Source organism: Hippocampus bargibanti, linkage group LG01, assembly GCF_051943395.1.
Source record: "Hippocampus bargibanti isolate YZ-2025 linkage group LG01, ASM5194339v1, whole genome shotgun sequence".
Taxonomy (NCBI): domain Eukaryota; kingdom Metazoa; phylum Chordata; class Actinopteri; order Syngnathiformes; family Syngnathidae; genus Hippocampus; species Hippocampus bargibanti.
Window position 1 is genome coordinate 20106556 of NC_142734.1, and position 17740 is coordinate 20124295.

The 17740-nt window shown below is 41.5% G+C and overlaps 2 protein-coding genes across 5 annotated transcripts; one reads left to right on the top strand and one right to left on the bottom strand.

Annotated features, from left to right (window-relative positions):
* The first annotated feature begins 768 nt into the window (after positions 1-768).
* ap4b1 (adaptor related protein complex 4 subunit beta 1) lies at positions 769-16036 on the top strand. 4 transcript variants are annotated; one of them, XM_089002719.1, is made up of 14 exons: positions 769-817; positions 956-1084; positions 2349-2573; positions 2646-2776; positions 3071-3218; positions 3351-3636; positions 7228-7326; positions 7968-8079; positions 9354-9437; positions 9556-9659; positions 10598-10805; positions 10896-11204; positions 12561-12677; positions 14738-16036. In XM_089002719.1, the coding sequence occupies exons 2-14, from the start codon at positions 972-974 to the stop codon at positions 15235-15237; spliced, it is 2436 nt and encodes an 811-aa protein (XP_088858845.1). In that variant the 5' UTR covers positions 769-817; positions 956-971; the 3' UTR covers positions 15238-16036. The 4 variants fall into 4 exon arrangements, with proteins under 4 accessions (XP_088858845.1, XP_088858839.1, XP_088858854.1 ...); XM_089002713.1 differs by having other exon boundaries at positions 788-847; XM_089002728.1 differs by lacking the exon at positions 12561-12677 and having other exon boundaries at positions 788-847.
* LOC148903442 (uncharacterized) lies at positions 8102-15741 on the bottom strand. The gene is made up of 2 exons (XM_089002908.1): positions 15697-15741; positions 8102-8939 (listed from the first exon to the last, which is right to left on the bottom strand). The coding sequence occupies exon 2, from the start codon at positions 8788-8790 to the stop codon at positions 8218-8220; it is 573 nt and encodes a 190-aa protein (XP_088859034.1). The 5' UTR covers positions 8791-8939; positions 15697-15741; the 3' UTR covers positions 8102-8217.
* Positions 16037-17740: the final 1704 nt, after the last annotated feature.

Here is a 17740-nt window from a genome sequence, read left to right on the forward strand (position 1 = left end):
ACAGGAGGTGCTGCAACATTTCTACACGGCTGTCATCGAATCCATCCTGTGTTGTTCCATCACCGTTTGGTTCGGGGCCTCCACAAAAATGGACAGAATCCGACTTCAACGGACAGTTAGGACGGCGGAAAAAATCATTGGCACCGCCCTACCCACTCTCGAGGACTTGCACACTGCAAGAATCCAAACTAGGGCGCGGAAAATCCTACTGGACCCTCCGCACCCTGCCCACCACCTTTTCCAGCTACTCCCCTCAGGCAGGCACTACCGATCCATGCGCACCAAATCCAGCAGACATTTAAACAGCTTCTTCCCCCAAGCCATTAACTCTTTGAACTCTTTCAACAGTAGCCAAAATGGAACTGTATAGTGCCACTTAGCAGTTTTTTTGACGACGATACTAGTGCAGCGTGTTCTACCGGAAACAAATTCCTTGTGTGTTCTACATACTTGGCAATAAAGATGATTCTGATTCTGATTCTTTGGTCTTCCTCTCTGTCTCCTTCCTGGCAGTTCAAAGCTCATCGCCCTTCTCCCGATATAGTCTCAGTTTTTTTAATAACAGCGATCATTTCAAATTGTTTCAATACAAAACTTGACAACCATGTATTATTTATTTTGAAGAAATGCGTGTTCGTGTAGAGAGAGAAGAGCAACGGAGAGAGACGGTGTCCACGTCTCTCGTTTGTTGCAATCCATATCCTGAATTTTACCACCACCAGGGGGTTGCACGTACATCAACAGAATCACAGAAGAAGAAACGCGGAAGTCAATTTCAAAGTGAAAACAAACATTCAAACGGCTTCAAACGTGCAAGGTGATGCTGCGTGATTTTAAAATACAACAAGTGCGTCTAAATTGTTGCGCTGCGCATAATTTTAAAATATGACTTCCGTGTGTTTGAAATGTAGGCAACACGGATTAACCATATGAAATGTGATCACGTACATAACAGGTTTTCTGCGTCCACCATGCCGTATCTGGGCAGTGAGGACACGGTGAGGGACCTGAGGAGAGCTTTGGCCAACCCTTATGTCCAGTCTGACCAGCTGCGTTACAGGAACATCATTCTAAAAGTCATCAGGTTGGAGGAGTGCACATTCACAGTTTTAACTTCTTGTGGAGAGACTTAATAATAATACGTAATACATTTTATTTTAAGCGGCTTTTAAAGCTCTCAAGGACACTTTACAGTCACAAAGAAGTATAGGTACTACAGTATAATAAATAAAATACAATCACAAATACAATACAATAAATAAAATACAATTTTAAATATAACCAAGATAAAGGGCTACACAGAAAATGCAATTTTAAATAGATGGGTTTTGAGATGGCACTTGTGGGAAGAGAATCGATGTTACGAATGTTGGAAGTGAGGTCCGGAGTTTGGGGGCAAAGCAGCTCCGTCCCCCATCGTACTGAGACGGGTAGGAGTTGGGCACATAGAGGTGGAGGGAGGAAGAGGATCTGAGGGAACGAGACGGAATAGAAATTTGAAGAAGGTCAGATAGGTATGGGGGCAAGGTTATGGATAGCTTTAAATGTATGAAGAAGAATTTTAAAGGTGATTCTATATTTGACTGGGATCCAGAGGAGCTCTTGGAGGACGGGGGTGATGTGGTGAAAGGATGAGGTGATGATGATCCGGGCTGGAAGGAGTAGAAGTTTGTGGAGACGTTTCTGAGGGACACCAAGGAGAAGTGAATTGTATAGTGAAGTCAAAAGCGTGAAAATTTTGATTTTCAAGAGTTTTAATTGTTATGTTGTTAGCCTAATTTTATCATTGCTTCAGTCATTTTCAAATGTTTTCATAAAACAAGAAAAAACTGAATGCAGTAAACAAGAATTCAGTTGCCTCAATTAAACAGTGTACTGAATCAAGGACGACTGAGAAAATGACATCAAGGAAAAATAAGCACATTGTTATTTTTGTTGATATTGCATCAGTAATTTTAAAATGACTTGAACAAATATGCAATTAGGCTATTTATTTTGGCAACTACTAAACTCCAAAATCAACAGCAAAACTATGCCATCACTAAAACATTGTTTTTGTTTCAGTCGTTGAAACAATGATAATTTGATTTGCACGCAAATTCTTCAAATGAAGCAGTTGTGATGTAATAATAATGCTATTGAAGCGTTTAACAAGTTTAACACAATACCAACAGTAAATGCCATTTATCCATCACAAAAAAGTATATGTTATTAAATAACTGATAAAAGAAAGTCAATATAATAATGCAGCCCTGATATATTCCTTTGTCTAACCATAATTTGATCAATTGCTGTATTTGACCATCCATCCTCACAACACCCCCACCCTTGCCTTCCTGTGTCTCCAGGCTAATGTCTCAGGGTGTGGATGTCTCCAGCCTGTTCAGTGAGATGGTTAAAGCATGTGCCACAGTAGACATTGTCCAGAAGAAGCTGGTCTATGTCTTCTTGTGCTCCTACGCCTCTTTGAACCCAGAACTCTCTCTGCTGGTCATCAACACATTGAGGAAGGACTGCCAGGATTCCAACCCGATGGTCCGCAGCCTGGCCCTCAGGAACATGACCAACCTGAGGTAACAGGAATATTCCCGAGTGCATCCAAACAATGTGGTGAGCATATTGTAAACATTGTATTGCTGTTCCAGGCTACCCAGTCTGATGGAGTATGTGGAACAGCCTCTCACAGCAGGACTGAGGGACAGAGCAGCTTGTGTGCGACGGGTCGCTGTACTAGGCTGGGCCAAACTGCACAATCTCCAGCCAAATACTGAAATAGGTGAGGTAGTTGGATGATAATGTGGATTTTGGTAACTACTAGAAGCAGAATCATATGAAATGTTTATGGATCAAATTTGGCTACCATTAAATGAATATTATAAATATATTATTAGAAAGATGTCTTCCTTCCATATACATAGCTATCTAATTATGTCCAATTGAGATGTTTTTCAGCTTCAAAGTGCAGCTGTGTGTGTATGATGATGTCTCGAAAGTAAAGTACAAATGCAATCTGCCTATGCTTGAAAATGAACGCAGTGTTCTGAAATGCATATGTTGATCATTTGGACAGATGCTGTGGTGGTGAATGAGTTGTACAGTCTTCTCAGGGACACGGATCCTGTAGTGATGGTGAACTGTCTTCGAGCTTTGGAGGAGATCCTGAAAGGAGAAGGAGGGGTTGCAATCAACAAACCCATTGCCCATCACCTCCTCAACAGGTTGGCAAAAATTTGAAATAGCTGTGTTTATTAATTCCTATTCGGTGCATCTAGATTTACTGGTCATCATTGCCGTCACTGCCGTCTACCTTCCCCGGGAATCGCCTGGAACACATCTTCACTCTATCACAGGCTGAAGGATTGTGACGTGTGGGGTCAGAGTGAGGTGCTTAAGATCCTCCAGTGCTACCAACCTCAGTCGGAGGATGAGCTCTTTGACATCCTCTCCGTGCTGGACAGCTCCTTGGTCAGTCCCCATCCCACCGTCATGGCCTCCACTCTCAGCCTCTTTCTCAGCCTGTGCTGGGCCTTGCCTGCGGTGTGCCTGGATGCCCTGGAACGAGTACAGGCTCCCCTGCTTGCCGCGTGTGGAAGTGCCTCAAGAGAAATCAGATTCACTGTGCTCTGCCACATCCAGGTACAGTGAGACCTCATCTTACGAACTTAATTGGTTCCCACACAGAGTGTGTAAGCCAAAAAGTGTGTATCACAAACATTTTATTCCCAACCATTAAAATGGGAATAATCCGTTCCCGGGTTTCCATAAAATATACTTTTCACCTAAATAAGCCTTAAAACTACACACAACATACCTTATTCTATGTATAATAAATGTGCTATTTTATTGTAATGAAAGAAATACACTGCACAGTATAATAAAATTATACACTGATTGTATAATAAAGTCACTTTATTTACATTTGTGATGGTCATTGATGGCTTGATGGAATGGCGTTGGAGGTCCGAGGTCAAAGGGAATTGTTGTTTGGAAAGAGAGGCACATTACATGAGGACTGTAATTAAAGAAATAAACAGTGCTGTAAAAAAGTTATTTACCTTTTTGATGGTCGTTGAAGGGCGGCCCGGTAGTCGAGTGGTTAGCACACCGGCTTCACAGTGCAGAGGTCGCCGGTTCGCATCCCGGTCCGGCCTCCCTGTGTGGAGTTTGCATGTTCTCCCCGGGTTTTCTCCCACACTCCAAAAACATGCATGGCAGGCGGATTGACCACTCCAAATTGTCCCTAGGTGTGAGTGTGAGAGTGACTGTTGTATGTCTTTGTGTGCCCTGCGATTGGCTGGCAACCAATTCAGGGTGTCCCCCGCCTCGTGCCCGAAGACAGCTGAGATAGGGTCCAGCAACCCCCGCGACCCTAATGAGGAATAAGCGGTACGGAAAATGAGATGAGATGAGATGGTCGTTGATGGCTTATGGAAGGAGAGTCTCCTTCCATAAGGACTGTTGGTAACTTAACCTCTGGTGTGGCTTCTCTTCTTTGCTTCTTTGGAGACTCCTCATCATTTTTGCTGATTAAAAACCTCAATTCATAGCCACAGTCTTTTCTGGATGGAACTGTTCGGTAAAAGCCTGCACATCATTCCACTTTGCCAACATTGCCTTTATGAGCTCACTTGATGCTGCAGCCATCTCCCCCTCCTCGCCCTCTGGCTTTAAAATCCTCAATAAGCGCCGAACTTCCAGGTTGGCGCATGGCGATATCAGCGTGAATTAGCCGTGCTTTCTCGCATAAAATATCTTTACTCGCGCTGTCCCCGGATAGCTTCTTTTCGTTAATCCAAATTAACAGAAGTTTTTCAAAACTTCTTCGATTGCCCGAGACCGTCGCTTTGAGAGCACGGAAACACCTTTTGCAACAGACGCACCTTTGATGGCTTCTCTGTTCCGGAAAATGGTAGCAATGGTTCACTTAGCATAGCCGTGCTCGGCCACTAAATCACACAAACGCACACCTCGTTCGTGTTTTTCAATTATCTCCTTCTCAGCGACGGTGATTTTATTTTGTGTCTTCTTAGGCTGAAGACGAGCCTGTGGTGGGGTTTTTTTTTGGTCCCATCATAGTAAAATTATCAGCAAAAAGCTCCAAGGAGGCGATCGACGTGTGCATTCAATGAGAGGGGGTGTGGAAAGTAGCGCCGGCTGGAGCGCTGTTCGGTCGTGTGCTTCCGTTGAAGATCACTCCGCCAGATCCGAAGGTCGTGTGCTTTGGTGTTCTCCCGCCGAAGATTACTCCACCAGCCGTGGTGGGTGTGTATCATGAATATAGTGCGTATTTCAAGGTTTAATTTTCATCAATTTGACGTTCGTAAGATGAAAAGTTCATAAGATAAGGTGTTCGTAAGCTGAGGTCTCACTGTATTTGGACAATACAGTGGACCTTGGCTTACGCACTTATTTGGTTCCCAGACAGAGTGTGTAAAGCGAAAAGTGTGTATCCCAAAAAATAATTTCCTATAGGAAACCATTAAAATGATTAAAATGAATACCGTCTCACCATGACGAGTAATGAATCCCTGTACGACACTTAAAGTTCTTGAACCATTCGTTGCTAGCTTTAAAATTAATTATCAATAAACGGAATTTGCCGTGCAACACATGCACCTTTAATAACGTCTTTGTTGCGAAGGATGGTAGCAATGGTGGACTTAGCATATTGCTACTGGGCCGTGAAGTCAGACAAACGCACACCTCATTCGTGTTTCTCAATGATCTCCTTCTCCTCGACTAGTTTTGTTTTGTGTCTTCGTCGGCTGAACACGAGCCTGTGCTGGGGTCTTTTTCAGTCCCATAACAGCAAAGGTATCCGTAAAAAATCCTTGAGGACGATCAACGTGTGCACTCAGAGAAAGGTGTTGTGGAAAGGTAGGCCGGCTGGGGCGCTGTTCGGTCGTGTGGTTTGGTGTTTTTCTGCCGAAGATTTCTCAGCCAACCATGGTGGGGCGGCGCTCCATGTGTATCCTGAAAAGTAGTGCGTATGCCAAGATTTAATTTTCATAAATTTAACGTTCGTGAACCGAAAAATTCGTAAGGCAAGGTGTTCGTAAACTAAGGCCCCACTGTATACTCTTTAATACAATTTTCTAAACAATAACATTGTTAGCATTCATATTTGAAATCCTATAATAATAATAATAATAATAATAATAATAATAATAATAATAATAATAATACATTTTATTTCAAGCGCCTTTCAAAACACCCAAGGACACAATAAAAACAATAAAACAAAGCACATAACAATAAATCCATAAGTAAAATGATACATAATAAAATAGCAGATAGAACTAGACATTGAAAGCAATTTTAAACAAATGGGTTTTGTGGTGAGCCTTGAAAATAGGGAGGGAGTCAATATTACAGATGTTGGGTGGAAGTGAATTCCAGAGTTTGGGAGCAGAGCGGCTGAAAGCTCTGCATCCCATCGTGGTGGGACGGGCAGAGGGCACATAGAGGTGAAGGGAGGATGAGGATCTGAGGGACCGAGAGGGAACAGAGATTTGAAGCAGGTCAGAAAGATAGGGAGGGGCAAGGTTATGGATGGCTTTGAATGTAAACAGAAGTATTTTGAATTCGATACGATGTTTAACAGGTAGCCAGTGGAGTTGCTGGAGGACAGGGGTGATGTGGTGAAAGGAGGGGGTTCTAGTGATGATCCGGGCTGAAGAATTTTGGACGAGTTGGAGTTTATGGAGAAATCCTACCAGCTATATGCAATCATGGAGACAGCACTTTTTGAATTTCATTTGAGTGTGTCATGATTTAACTGCATATTTTTTCCGTCTGCATCGTCAAACTGTGTTTTTCTTTTTTTGAATCAGCAAAAGCCTGATTGATTCAACTATAATAAGCTCTGGTTTCATTCAAGCAAACTTTCACATGGTTAGCCCTAAATTGTAAAATAAATAAAATTGGCAATATTTATTTGCATAACATCCAATGAATGATCCGCTTAATATAATTATTCCCCAAATTAATGCACAACCACAAAATGAATTATTGAACCTCATTTTTCTGACTGCACACACATCTTAGCCATCTGTTCTACTTATTTATTACTGCTGCATAGACTGCCAACGCTCGATGAACAATGCTATAAATGTAGTTATTGGAAGCCATTTTGTTGTTTCTGTGCATGGTAAATACAAATGTAACGTCGGTTTTGGGGAGAACGTGTTTTGATCATCTCTGATGCATGCCATGCTCCCCATCCAGTTGCTATTGCGGTCCGTCCCTGGCCTGATGGGATCACACTACAAACGTTTCTTCTGTGGCTATGCTGAACCAGCCTATATCAAGCAGAGGAAGATGGAGGTAGGTCTTTCTCATTCTCTTTCTGGATTTCTCTGTATGGAAATATCTTTATCAACGAACGTCTCTGCAAATGTTTATCTGTGTGACTATTTCTCCATTATGCAAATTTCTACATTGTAAGACAACTATATATTTTTTTCCTTTTGGACACAATATGTATAATACTGTATATGTACACCTGAGACATGAAAGGCTCTTTGCTGATTCATATTGTGCCTTAGGTATAAGTTTATTGCAGTTCTTTCATAATAGCAATATGAGTACTTTTCTTCCCCCAAGCCATTAACTCTTTGAACTCTTTGAACTCTTTCAACAGTAGCCAAAATGGAACTGTATAGTGCCACTTAGCAGTTTTTTTGACGACGATACTAGTGCAGCGTGTTCTACCGGAAACAAATTCCTTGTGTGTTCTACATACAGTAAAGTCTCGTTATATCGATATTCAAGGGAGTCCGAAAAAATATCGATATAACCGGGACTATCGATATATCCGACCCTGTTTGCATGTAATTTTCTCCGTGCGTGCATAGAAATAGTATCGATATAACCGGGACTATCGATATATCCGATATCGATATAACGAGACTTTACTGTACTTGGCAATAAAGATGATTCTGATTCTGATTCTGATGTGTTTACAGGTGCTGGTCGAACTGGTAAATGATGACAATGTTGCAATATTGCTGGATGAACTGAAAGACTACTGCACTGATGTCAATACAGACACTGCCCAGGCTGCGATATCAGCTGTCGGTAAACAGCCATTCACTTTGCATAACATTAATCAGAATCAGAATCATCTTTATTGCCAAGTATGTAGAACACACAAGGAATTTGTTTCCGGTAGAACACGCTGCACTAGTATCGTCGTCAAAAAACTGCTAAGTGGCACTATACAGTTCCATTTTGGCTACTGTTGAAAGAGTTCAAAGAGTTAATGGCTTGGGGGAAGAAGCTGTTTAAATGTCTGCTGGATTTGGTGCGCATGGATCGGTAGCGCCTGCCTGAGGGGAGTAGCTGGAAAAGGTGGTGGGCAAGGTGCGGAGGGTCCAGTAGGATTTTCCGCGCCCTATTTTGGATTCTTGCAGTGTGCAAGTCCCCGAGAGTGGGTAGGGCGGTGCCAATGATTTTTTCCGCCGTCCTAACTGTCCGTTGAAGTCGGATTTTGTCCATTTTTGTGGCGGCCCCGAACCAAACGGTGATGGAAGAACACAGGATGGATTCGATGACAGCCGTGTAGAAATGTTGCAGCACCTCCTGTGGCAGGCCACGCTTCTTTAGCTGCCTCAGGAAGTACATTCTCTGTTGGGCCTTTTTCAGGATAGAGTTGGTGTTGACCTCCCACTTCATATCCTGGGAGACTGTGATTCCCAGGAACTTGAAGGTCTCAACGGTTGACACAAGGCAGTTGGATAGTGTGAGGGGTAGCTGTGGTGATGGATGTTTCCTGAAGTCCACGATCATCTCAACTGTCTTGAGCGTGTTCAGCTCGAGGTTGTGACGGCTGCACCAGAGCTCCAGCTGCTCCACTTGTTGTCGGTACGCAGACTCGTCGCCATCTTTGATGAGACCGATGACCGTGGTGTCGCCTGCGAACTTTATGAATTTGACAGCTGGGTGCGTTGAGGTGCAGTCGTTCGTGTAGAGAAAGAAGAGCAATGGAGAGAGGACGTGGATTAAGGTGTGGATGTTGGTTGTTTACTTTGTCTTTGTTGCTGTAAAACGCCCATGTTATCCCACCAAAAGAAGCGAAATGATCCTTCCTCATCAGATGCCAATGTAAATATATTTGCAGAGGTAACAGATTTGCTTGAGTCCTTCAGATATTTTGTCTTGTTATGTTACATGACAGCTCAACATAGCCTAGCATGAAAAAAAAAATAGTTTTTGGATTGACCTTATTAGAGCCTCATTGTTTTGTTCAGAAACAACAGTATGAGAAACAATAGTAGGATCCCAGTGGGATACACAGTGGATATCATTGTGCATGCATTTAGAGCTAGCCTAACATATGGAGTCACTTGCAGGTCGTATTGGGTGGAGCTACAGTGATAGATGTCTTGGGATTCTCATTGGACTGCTTGGACTAAGGCAAGAGAACATCACTTCTGGTAATAATAATTTGTCAAGGCACTTCATATCAATGTGTTGAAACGCTTTTTGTCAAACTTGTATTGTGTAATTGACTCGTATTGCACGCCGTCTCTGCTCCCTTTCCCTATTCGTCAGCTGTGGTTCAGACAATGAGGGATCTAGTCTGGGTGTGTCCTCAGTGTAGTGAAACTGTGTGCTCTGCTCTGGAAGGGTGTGAGGAGATACTGCAGGACAGCCAGGTAAGGCTTTCAGGCGAAATCTGTTTCATATGTTTACCCCCACTACCCTAGCCCAATGGCAAAATCTATGACATACATTTGATCCAAGAATGGACCAATACATTTCCTTTTTCAGTTAGAATTAGAATGTGTTGTCCTCGATATTAAGCTATTCACGTTTTGACAAAATGAGACAAAGATATAGTACTTAGACATAGTTAAATTTCAAAGCTCTTTTTTAGAAATGAACATTTATTTATTCTTGATCGACTGAAGTACCCTGAATCCGAGCATAGCCAAATTAAAAATTGCTTTAAACAATGAATAAACTGAACTTGAGCATATAGCTCAGCATTGTGTACATACATAGTGCAGTAAATTAAATAATGCATTTCAAGCTGTCACTCGTAGGTCCGCATGAGGTTCTGTGTACCTCCCGCCAGTGCTGTGGCTGTCTTTAACTCATGCCATTCCCGAATTTATTTGGGAATTCCAAAGCATGAAGTGGAGCGCCATTCACAAATTTGTTTGGATTTTTTTTTTTGCAGGGGTGCCGATAAAGCGCTGGTGAGAACTCTGGCAATGTCTTTTCCCTTCCATGAGGCGCCAGCATTTACCTTTTGTTTAGCTGCCCGCACTTTCAATGCAGATAACTCTACAACCAAGAAAACTTGAAAAAAAAATTCTGATGAAAGAAGAGAATCTGAGGTTTCTTACGCTGCATTGAATGTTTATGTAGTCGTGAAACTCAATATTCTGTGGGTCCTGCAATTTCAGTGAAAATGACAAAAACCCTGGCCTGGAGTGGACACATTATCACATTGTCTAGCAGTGAATGAGTTAATGTTTTCTGTATTTTATGTTGTTCATTATTGTTAAATTCAGTGTTTATGTTTGTGTGTGAGACAGACGTTGTTCGGAATGTACGAGCTGTATTGATATTCTCCTCCTGCCTCCAGGGCAAGCAGGCCTTGCTTTGGTTGTTGGGAACATATGGTGATCGAGTCTCCAGCGCTCCCTACACATTGGAGGTGTTCATTGACAAAGTGAGGTGCGAGACATCTTTGCCAGTCAAGATGGAGCTACTGACCGCTACCCTGAGGCTGTTTTTGTGCCGTCCCGCTGAGACTCAGGACATGCTTGGAAGGCTGCTGCACTACGCCATAGGTGTGTTTGTGTGCATGTGCAACAGAATAAGAATATAAAAAAATATGAATATTTTGCAGTTCCAGACATTTTTAAGTCTCTGTTTTACAGATGAAGAGACAGACATGTGCGTACGTGATCAGGCCCTGCTATATTACCGCCTTTTGCAAAGTGGGGTTGACAAGACTTGCAAAATTCTCCAGGGTCGGAGGTCAGACCCCTCCCTCGGTGTACTTATAGGCCGTCCCGCAGAGCCTGTAACCCACTGGGCTAGCCTCTTCAACACACTGAAGGCTCTCTGGAAGAGTTTCTCTGAGACAGAATCAGTCAGCAGCCAAAGCTGTCAACACACAGCGTTTGAGCCCCAGTGTGACCTCTCAGATGCCCTTACCTCATGTCAGCTTGAAAGTTTTCAGAAAGGTGAGTTTGACTGTGAAAAACAAAGGCATTTATTGTGTTGTGTACTTGAGTCTTAGGTGAGCCCCTTTTAAAATAAAAGTTTTTTTTTAGTTTGTTGGTTTTGTTTCTGATCGGCATGCGATTAACTCATTCACTGCCATTCCTGATTTTTTATTCGGGAATTGAAAATGTGACGTGGAGCGCCATTCCCTAATTTTTCGCGGTTTTGGTTTTTCTTGCGCGGGGGGTGCCAATAGACCGCTGGTGTTTTTGAATAATAATAATGTGTTTTCCCCTACTACGAGGGGGCAGCATTTGCGTTTTGTACAGCCGCCACCATTTCAATCTCAGATAGCTCCAGACCCATATAATTTAGGAATTAACCCTTTTTTTCTGATGACAGAAGAGAGTCTCAGGTTTCTTACACCGCATTGAATGTTTATGTAGTCGTAAAACGTACCTACCATTTTAGTGAAAATAACAAAAACCTTGCCACTGGAGTGGGCAAATTTTTGCACGTCACATTCCCTGGGGTATTCAGACATACCGTAAAACAGATAAAAGAAAAGAATTTCTTGCCACTTTTCAAACAATCACACACTACGAAAATATTAACTCCATTTCCGTTCATTCATAAACATCAACAAGTACCCTTGTGATTCTCCTGCTAATCACGACAGAGGTGAAACCATTCTGGTTGGACATTGGACCACTGGACCCAACAGAGATTCCCAATAATCTTTGATTTTTTTTGAGTGATGACAATAAATGACAATAAATACGAGTTTTTTGTAATCTCAGTAATGTGGGAACAAACGTGGCATACATGGCTAAGTCCTAGCAACTCAATATAATGTTCTAATTTTTTTAATGGAAAACATATCTTGAGTATTTATACGTTTTAGTACATTTTAAGTTCATGATGATCATTTTTCCCGCAACATAGTCCATTTCAATGGACATTAAATGTAGATTATCATTGTGTTACGGCAATAATTCAACATCAATATTCGAAGAATGATTGGCTTTTTAGTCTCAATGTAAAGAATCGCTCGCACAGTAATCTGTGACCACTTCCACATCATGTGCTATCGAGATTAGAGGCAAATACAGGATTTACCAATGACATTGGTATTTTATGACCGGTCAAATGAATGTCAATATGTACGTAAAAAAAATTCCGCAGCAATCCCGCCTCTGCTCTTTTGAGGCTCATTAAAGGTAGACTCATTTTTTATTTTGTTTTAATATACAGTGCAGTCGGGATCTTATTGAAATGCTTGTATGATAGTGACAAATGTGAACACAAGTATGAGCCTGACAGTTGTAATGGTTCCATGGATGGATCTAAATGTTTCGTCCCATTGTCTCTTTAAGGGTGCAGTGGCGAGCGCACACCATCGCCCGCAGACACCTTGTCGACCAGCATTATCGTTCCTCTCAGCTTGCTTCCGACTTTAACTCCAGGAGAGTTTGAGAATCTGTGGCTGCGAGGTAACTTGCTGTGAATCAAAGGTCGAGTCTATCATCTACCGGGAAAAAAAAACTCAATGGTGAAACCGCACACCTGAGTTAATTATCAATCCAGCGGATCTTAGTGGCACATGAGACAGCCTTTTGTTCTGCACCTTGATTCCTGTATCAATCTTTCATTAAAAGGTGCTTGTGTTTCATGGCTAAAAAAACATGTCACTCTGCTTTGCAATGGAGTGTCTGGTCAAAAAATTAGATCTGGGTCTGGATAGCATGTGCTGGTATAATCCTATCTATTGAATGAGACTCACCAAACACCTGTTGTTTTATTTTGACTTTTACATTTCACACAGTACATAAGACACACTAAAAATGTTTTATCTCACAATGGACAAATTCCTAATTCACAGCAGCAAAGTTCTGAAAAGAAGTGTACGAACAAAAGATCAGAGCTTATGACACCTTATGAAAACAATGCATGAAACACAATATAAAGTGAAGATGAAGTGTGTATCTCTATATGACCTACTCATCATAGTGAATTTTTTTTTCTCTGAGTTCCAAGCTTTCCAAATTTGTATATTTTGACAGTTCTTTCATTCAATTCAGCAGGTTCACTTATAGTGCTTATACCACACACTGTGATCCCCAACTATTTAAATATAATTTAAAAGTCACCTTACAACATTAAGAATTAATGTTGTCCGGAAATAAATACAAAGAAAATGTAACGTCTATTAACAATCCAAGTTAAAGGACAACCCACACCATTTTTTGTTTCCTAACTGACATCAGAAAAACGTTTATAGCATATAAAATACCCAAAACACGCAGGCTGATATTTTTAGTCAAATGCAAAACACCAATAAAATGACTTAAAGTGTCCCAAAACTACTTCAAAATGACCTCGGAAATGACGAGTTTCAGAAGGTCCCGCCCCCTTGTTCGTGACGTCACGCCAGGACGTCTTGCCTTGCTCTAGAATCAAAACAATGGTTTCAGATTCGGAGAAGATGCTTTCTTGTTACTCATCCAGTTATGAATATTATTCAAATAGTTCTGAAGAGGAAAGCATAAATGTTTGCAATCGATTAAAGAACTCCTTCCGTATCATTTTGAGGCGACTGGACTCCAATGTAGGTCCCAGAAAATGGCGCACAAGTTCAGTTGGAAATGGGCTGATTTGTCTTCTGGGAATTTGTGTCAACTAGTATCAAATAGTAGTCTTGGTGCAACATACAACGATTCACCATCGTGTTATTTATGTGTTTTGCTTATAATTTCACCATCAACACGATGTTTTCAGACCAAACAAAGCGACCCAAAATGCATTGTGTCGCTTTCTCGGTCATGGGCGTTCCTGACGTGATGTCAGGAATCGTCATCAGCTCGAAAACAAGACTTCCTGAAGATTCAGCGCGAGTCTTAAAAGGACAAATATAGCTATATGCGGTGGAATCTTTGTAAAAGATGCTCAGTAGAAGTCATTTGAAGTGATTTTACAAATTATGGACGCAACTTGTCCGGAAGCGTCGGTTGTCCTTTAAACTTTTCTCTCGACAAATAAAGCAATTCATGAACTATTTTCCTGTTTTGACAGGGGCTTGATGAGATCTTCAGACATTTCTGAAAAAAAATCTGTTCTCTTACAAGGATCTTAACTCATTCACTGCCAAAAATGTGTCCATTCTAGTGTCTGGGTTTTTGTCATTGTCACTGAAATTCCAAGACCCACCGAATATTGAGGTTTAGGACTATATAAACATTCAATGCAGCGCAAGAAACCTTAGACTCTCTTTTTATCAGAAAAAAGTTAATTCCTAAACTATATGGGTCCGGAGTTATATGCGCTTGAAATGCTTTACCCCCCCCCCACACACACACAAGAAAACAAAACCCGAACAAATTCGGGAGTGATGCTCCACATCCTATTTTCAATTCCCGAATAAATTTGGGAATGGCAGTGAATGAGCTAACTGCCAAATTCACAACTGATATTTTGTATGGTTTAACTTCTGCTTTATTTGTTATACTGTACAGTATAAAGGATTGTAATCCGTCACCCCTTTTTTTGCTCCTAGGTGTTGAGCAAGATGGGCAGGAAGACGATGTTTTTTGTATGACAGAACATGTCCAATGTGGCAATGTCAACGAATCTTCGCCACAAAGCTTTCAGTCTGCAATGCTGCTTGTCAACATCCAGACAGTCGCCTTTACGCCATCACACATAGTCCCCTGGAGGGTCTACCTGTACACATACACTAAAGCCCCTCCGTGCACAACACTCATACTCGGCGAGTTACTTTATGAGAAATCAAATGACGAGGGAGTTGCACAGGATGGCAGCAGAGATGACGATAATGCGAAGAAAACAGTGGTGGTTGGACAAACAGAGAAAAAGGGAAACCATGATGAGGAAGATGCATCGGGAATTAGGAACAGCAGTGAGTTGGCAAAGGACAATGGACAAATAGAACTAAAAGTGACTCTAAAGCAACAACCAAGAGATGACAAAGCTATGAGGGGTTTCCTCTCTGCACTCATTGCCGTACTGCATACGCTGTCTTCAGAGAGGGAATGAATGTGCATGGGTCGTGAGTGTGTTTTGTGAGTGTATTTTGCATGTTCTTGCTATGCTTATTGTGGGTTCTCTCCAGCTGCCGTGTCTACATGCAAAAACATTTACTATAAATAATAATAATAATAATAATAATAATAATAATACTTTTAATTTTTAAGCGCCTTTCAAAACACTCAAGCCGATGCCCTTTTCACGGTAAGATCAGAGCATTGTCATCAAATGGTGAGTATAGTTTTGCTTTTTTGAATGTTGCTGTGCCGATAACCATTTTGTGTTTGGGAGCCTTTTACTGAGCATCTTCATTTTTATTAAGTTCATAGAGTTGCTTGTTCTCTAGCCACTAGGGGACATAAGGCAGTGTCTTCTTGTGCCGGTCCCAAGCGCGAATAAATACAGAGGGTTGTGTCAGGTAGGACATCCGACGTAAAAGCTTGGCCATAACAAACATGCGAATCAAACCTCGGAAGATGGAGGACTGATTCGCTGTGGCGACCCCTTGAAGAGAAAAGCTGAAAAGAAAAGAAGGTTTCAAGTGTTGTTTTGGTGTGAATTGTCTTTTTCTACATTTTACTGCAAAAAAATTGTTTTAAGATCCGTTATGCTTTGTATTGGACGATGTCTATTGTGTGCTGTATCTACCCCGGTTAAGGATGACGCTTCGTACTGATGTCACAACGTTTATTGTGGAACACTTGGAACACCGTGAAAACTATAAAGGACATTTAAAAACGACAATTAACATTACAATGAGTTCGACAAGACAGACAGGAAATAAGCAAATTAATAACGTACCGTGTGCACCTTATTAACCGAAAGTCAACGTTTACGTTGACTTTAGACTGTCGTTCTCTCTCTCTAGCTAGCAGTTACTCTCGTTCTGTCTCTAGCAGTTACTCTCGTTCATCGAAACACATGAAACGGAAGCGGAAGTGATAATTACAAAACATTATAAATAAAGTATTGAAGACGATTTTAAGAAAAACACACATATAAAGGTTTGCATAGAAACGTTAAACACTTTTAAAGAACAAGACCAAATAAATTATATTTTGTTGTCATGGCAACCAATGACAATATACCCACCAGTTACGTGCGCTGTACAATGTAGCCTCTCTTCAAATGCACCAGTTCAATACAGTACAGTGGGGCCTTGGCTTACGCACTTAATTGGTTCCCAGACAGAGTTTGTAAGGCAAAAAGTGTGTATCCCAAAAATTTATTTCCCATAGGAAACCATTACAATGAGAATAATATGTTCCCAGGTCTCCATAAAATATAATTTTCAACAAAATAAGCCTTAGAACTACAAACAATATACCTTATTCAATGTATAATAAATGTGCTATTGTATTGTAATGAAAGAAGTACACTGCAATGTATAATAAAGTCGTTTTATTTACCTTTGTGATGGTCGTTGATGGCTTGATGGAATGGGGTTCAGACTTCTCTTCCTGTCTTATGAAAGTCCGGTTAGGCATCTTTTTCCAAAAAAGGCCGGTCTCATCTGCATTAAATACTTGCTGAGAAACGTAGCCTTCTTCTTTCACCATTTTGAGGACTGATCCCTTGTAGGCTTCGGCAGCTTTACTGTCAGAACTGGCTGTCTCACCATGACGAGTAATGCATTGAATGCCTGTACGGCGCTTAAAGTTCTCTAACCATCCGTTGCTAGCTTTAAAATCATCAATAAACGGCGAACTTCCAGGTTGCCGCATGACGCTATCAGAGTGAATTTGCCGTGCTTTCTCGGATATAATTGCTTTATTCACGCTGGTGCCGGCTAGCTGCTTTTTGTTAATCCAAATTAACAGAAGTTTTTCAACCTCTTCTATTGCCCGAGACCGTTTGCTTTGACAGCACAGAAACATCTTTAGCAACACACGCACCTTTAATACTGTAGCTTCTTTGTTGCGAAGCATGGTAGCAATGGTGGACTTAACATATTGCTACTGGGCCGTTAAGTCAGACAAACGCACACCTCGTTCATGTTTCTCAATAATCTGCTCCTCGACTGTAATTTTGTTTTGTGTCTTCTTCGGCTGAACACGAGCCTATGATGGGGTCTTTTTCGGTCCCATAACAGCAAAACTATCTGTGATAAATCATTGAAGACGAACGACATGTGCACTCAGGGAAAGGGTGTGGAAAGGTAGGCAGGCTGTGACGCTGTTCGGTCGTGTGGTTTAGTGTTCTTCCACCGAAAATTGCTCCGCCAGCCATGGTGGGGCGGCGCTCCGTGTGTATCCCGAAAAGTAGTGCGTATGCCAAGGTTTAATTTTCATAAATTTAATGTTCGTAAACCGAAAAGTTCGTAAGGCAAGGTGTTCGTAAACCGAGGTCCCACTGTACTACAAAAAAATAGCAGTGTTTTTTTTTATTCTTCCGTTTAGTGATAGATCCCCTTGTAACCAATGATTAAACCCCTTCTTGGTTTTATCAATTATTGGATCGAGGTTTAGATGAGAACGCTCTTCGTCTTCTTTGGATTGGATTGGATTGGATT

Coding starts and splice junctions, on each gene's coding strand:
- ap4b1 (XM_089002705.1), top strand. CDS start 930: ATGAAATGTGATCACGTACATAACAGGTTTTCTGCGTCCACCATGCCG. Junction 3,219..3,350: donor GCCCATCACCTCCTCAACAG/GTTGGCAAAAAT, acceptor ACTCTATCACAG/GCTGAAGGATTGTGACGTGT. Junction 7,327..7,967: donor TCAAGCAGAGGAAGATGGAG/GTAGGTCTTTCT, acceptor ATGTGTTTACAG/GTGCTGGTCGAACTGGTAAA.
- LOC148903442 (XM_089002908.1), bottom strand. CDS start 8,790: ATGATCGTGGACTTCAGGAAACATCCATCACCACAGCTACCCCTCACA.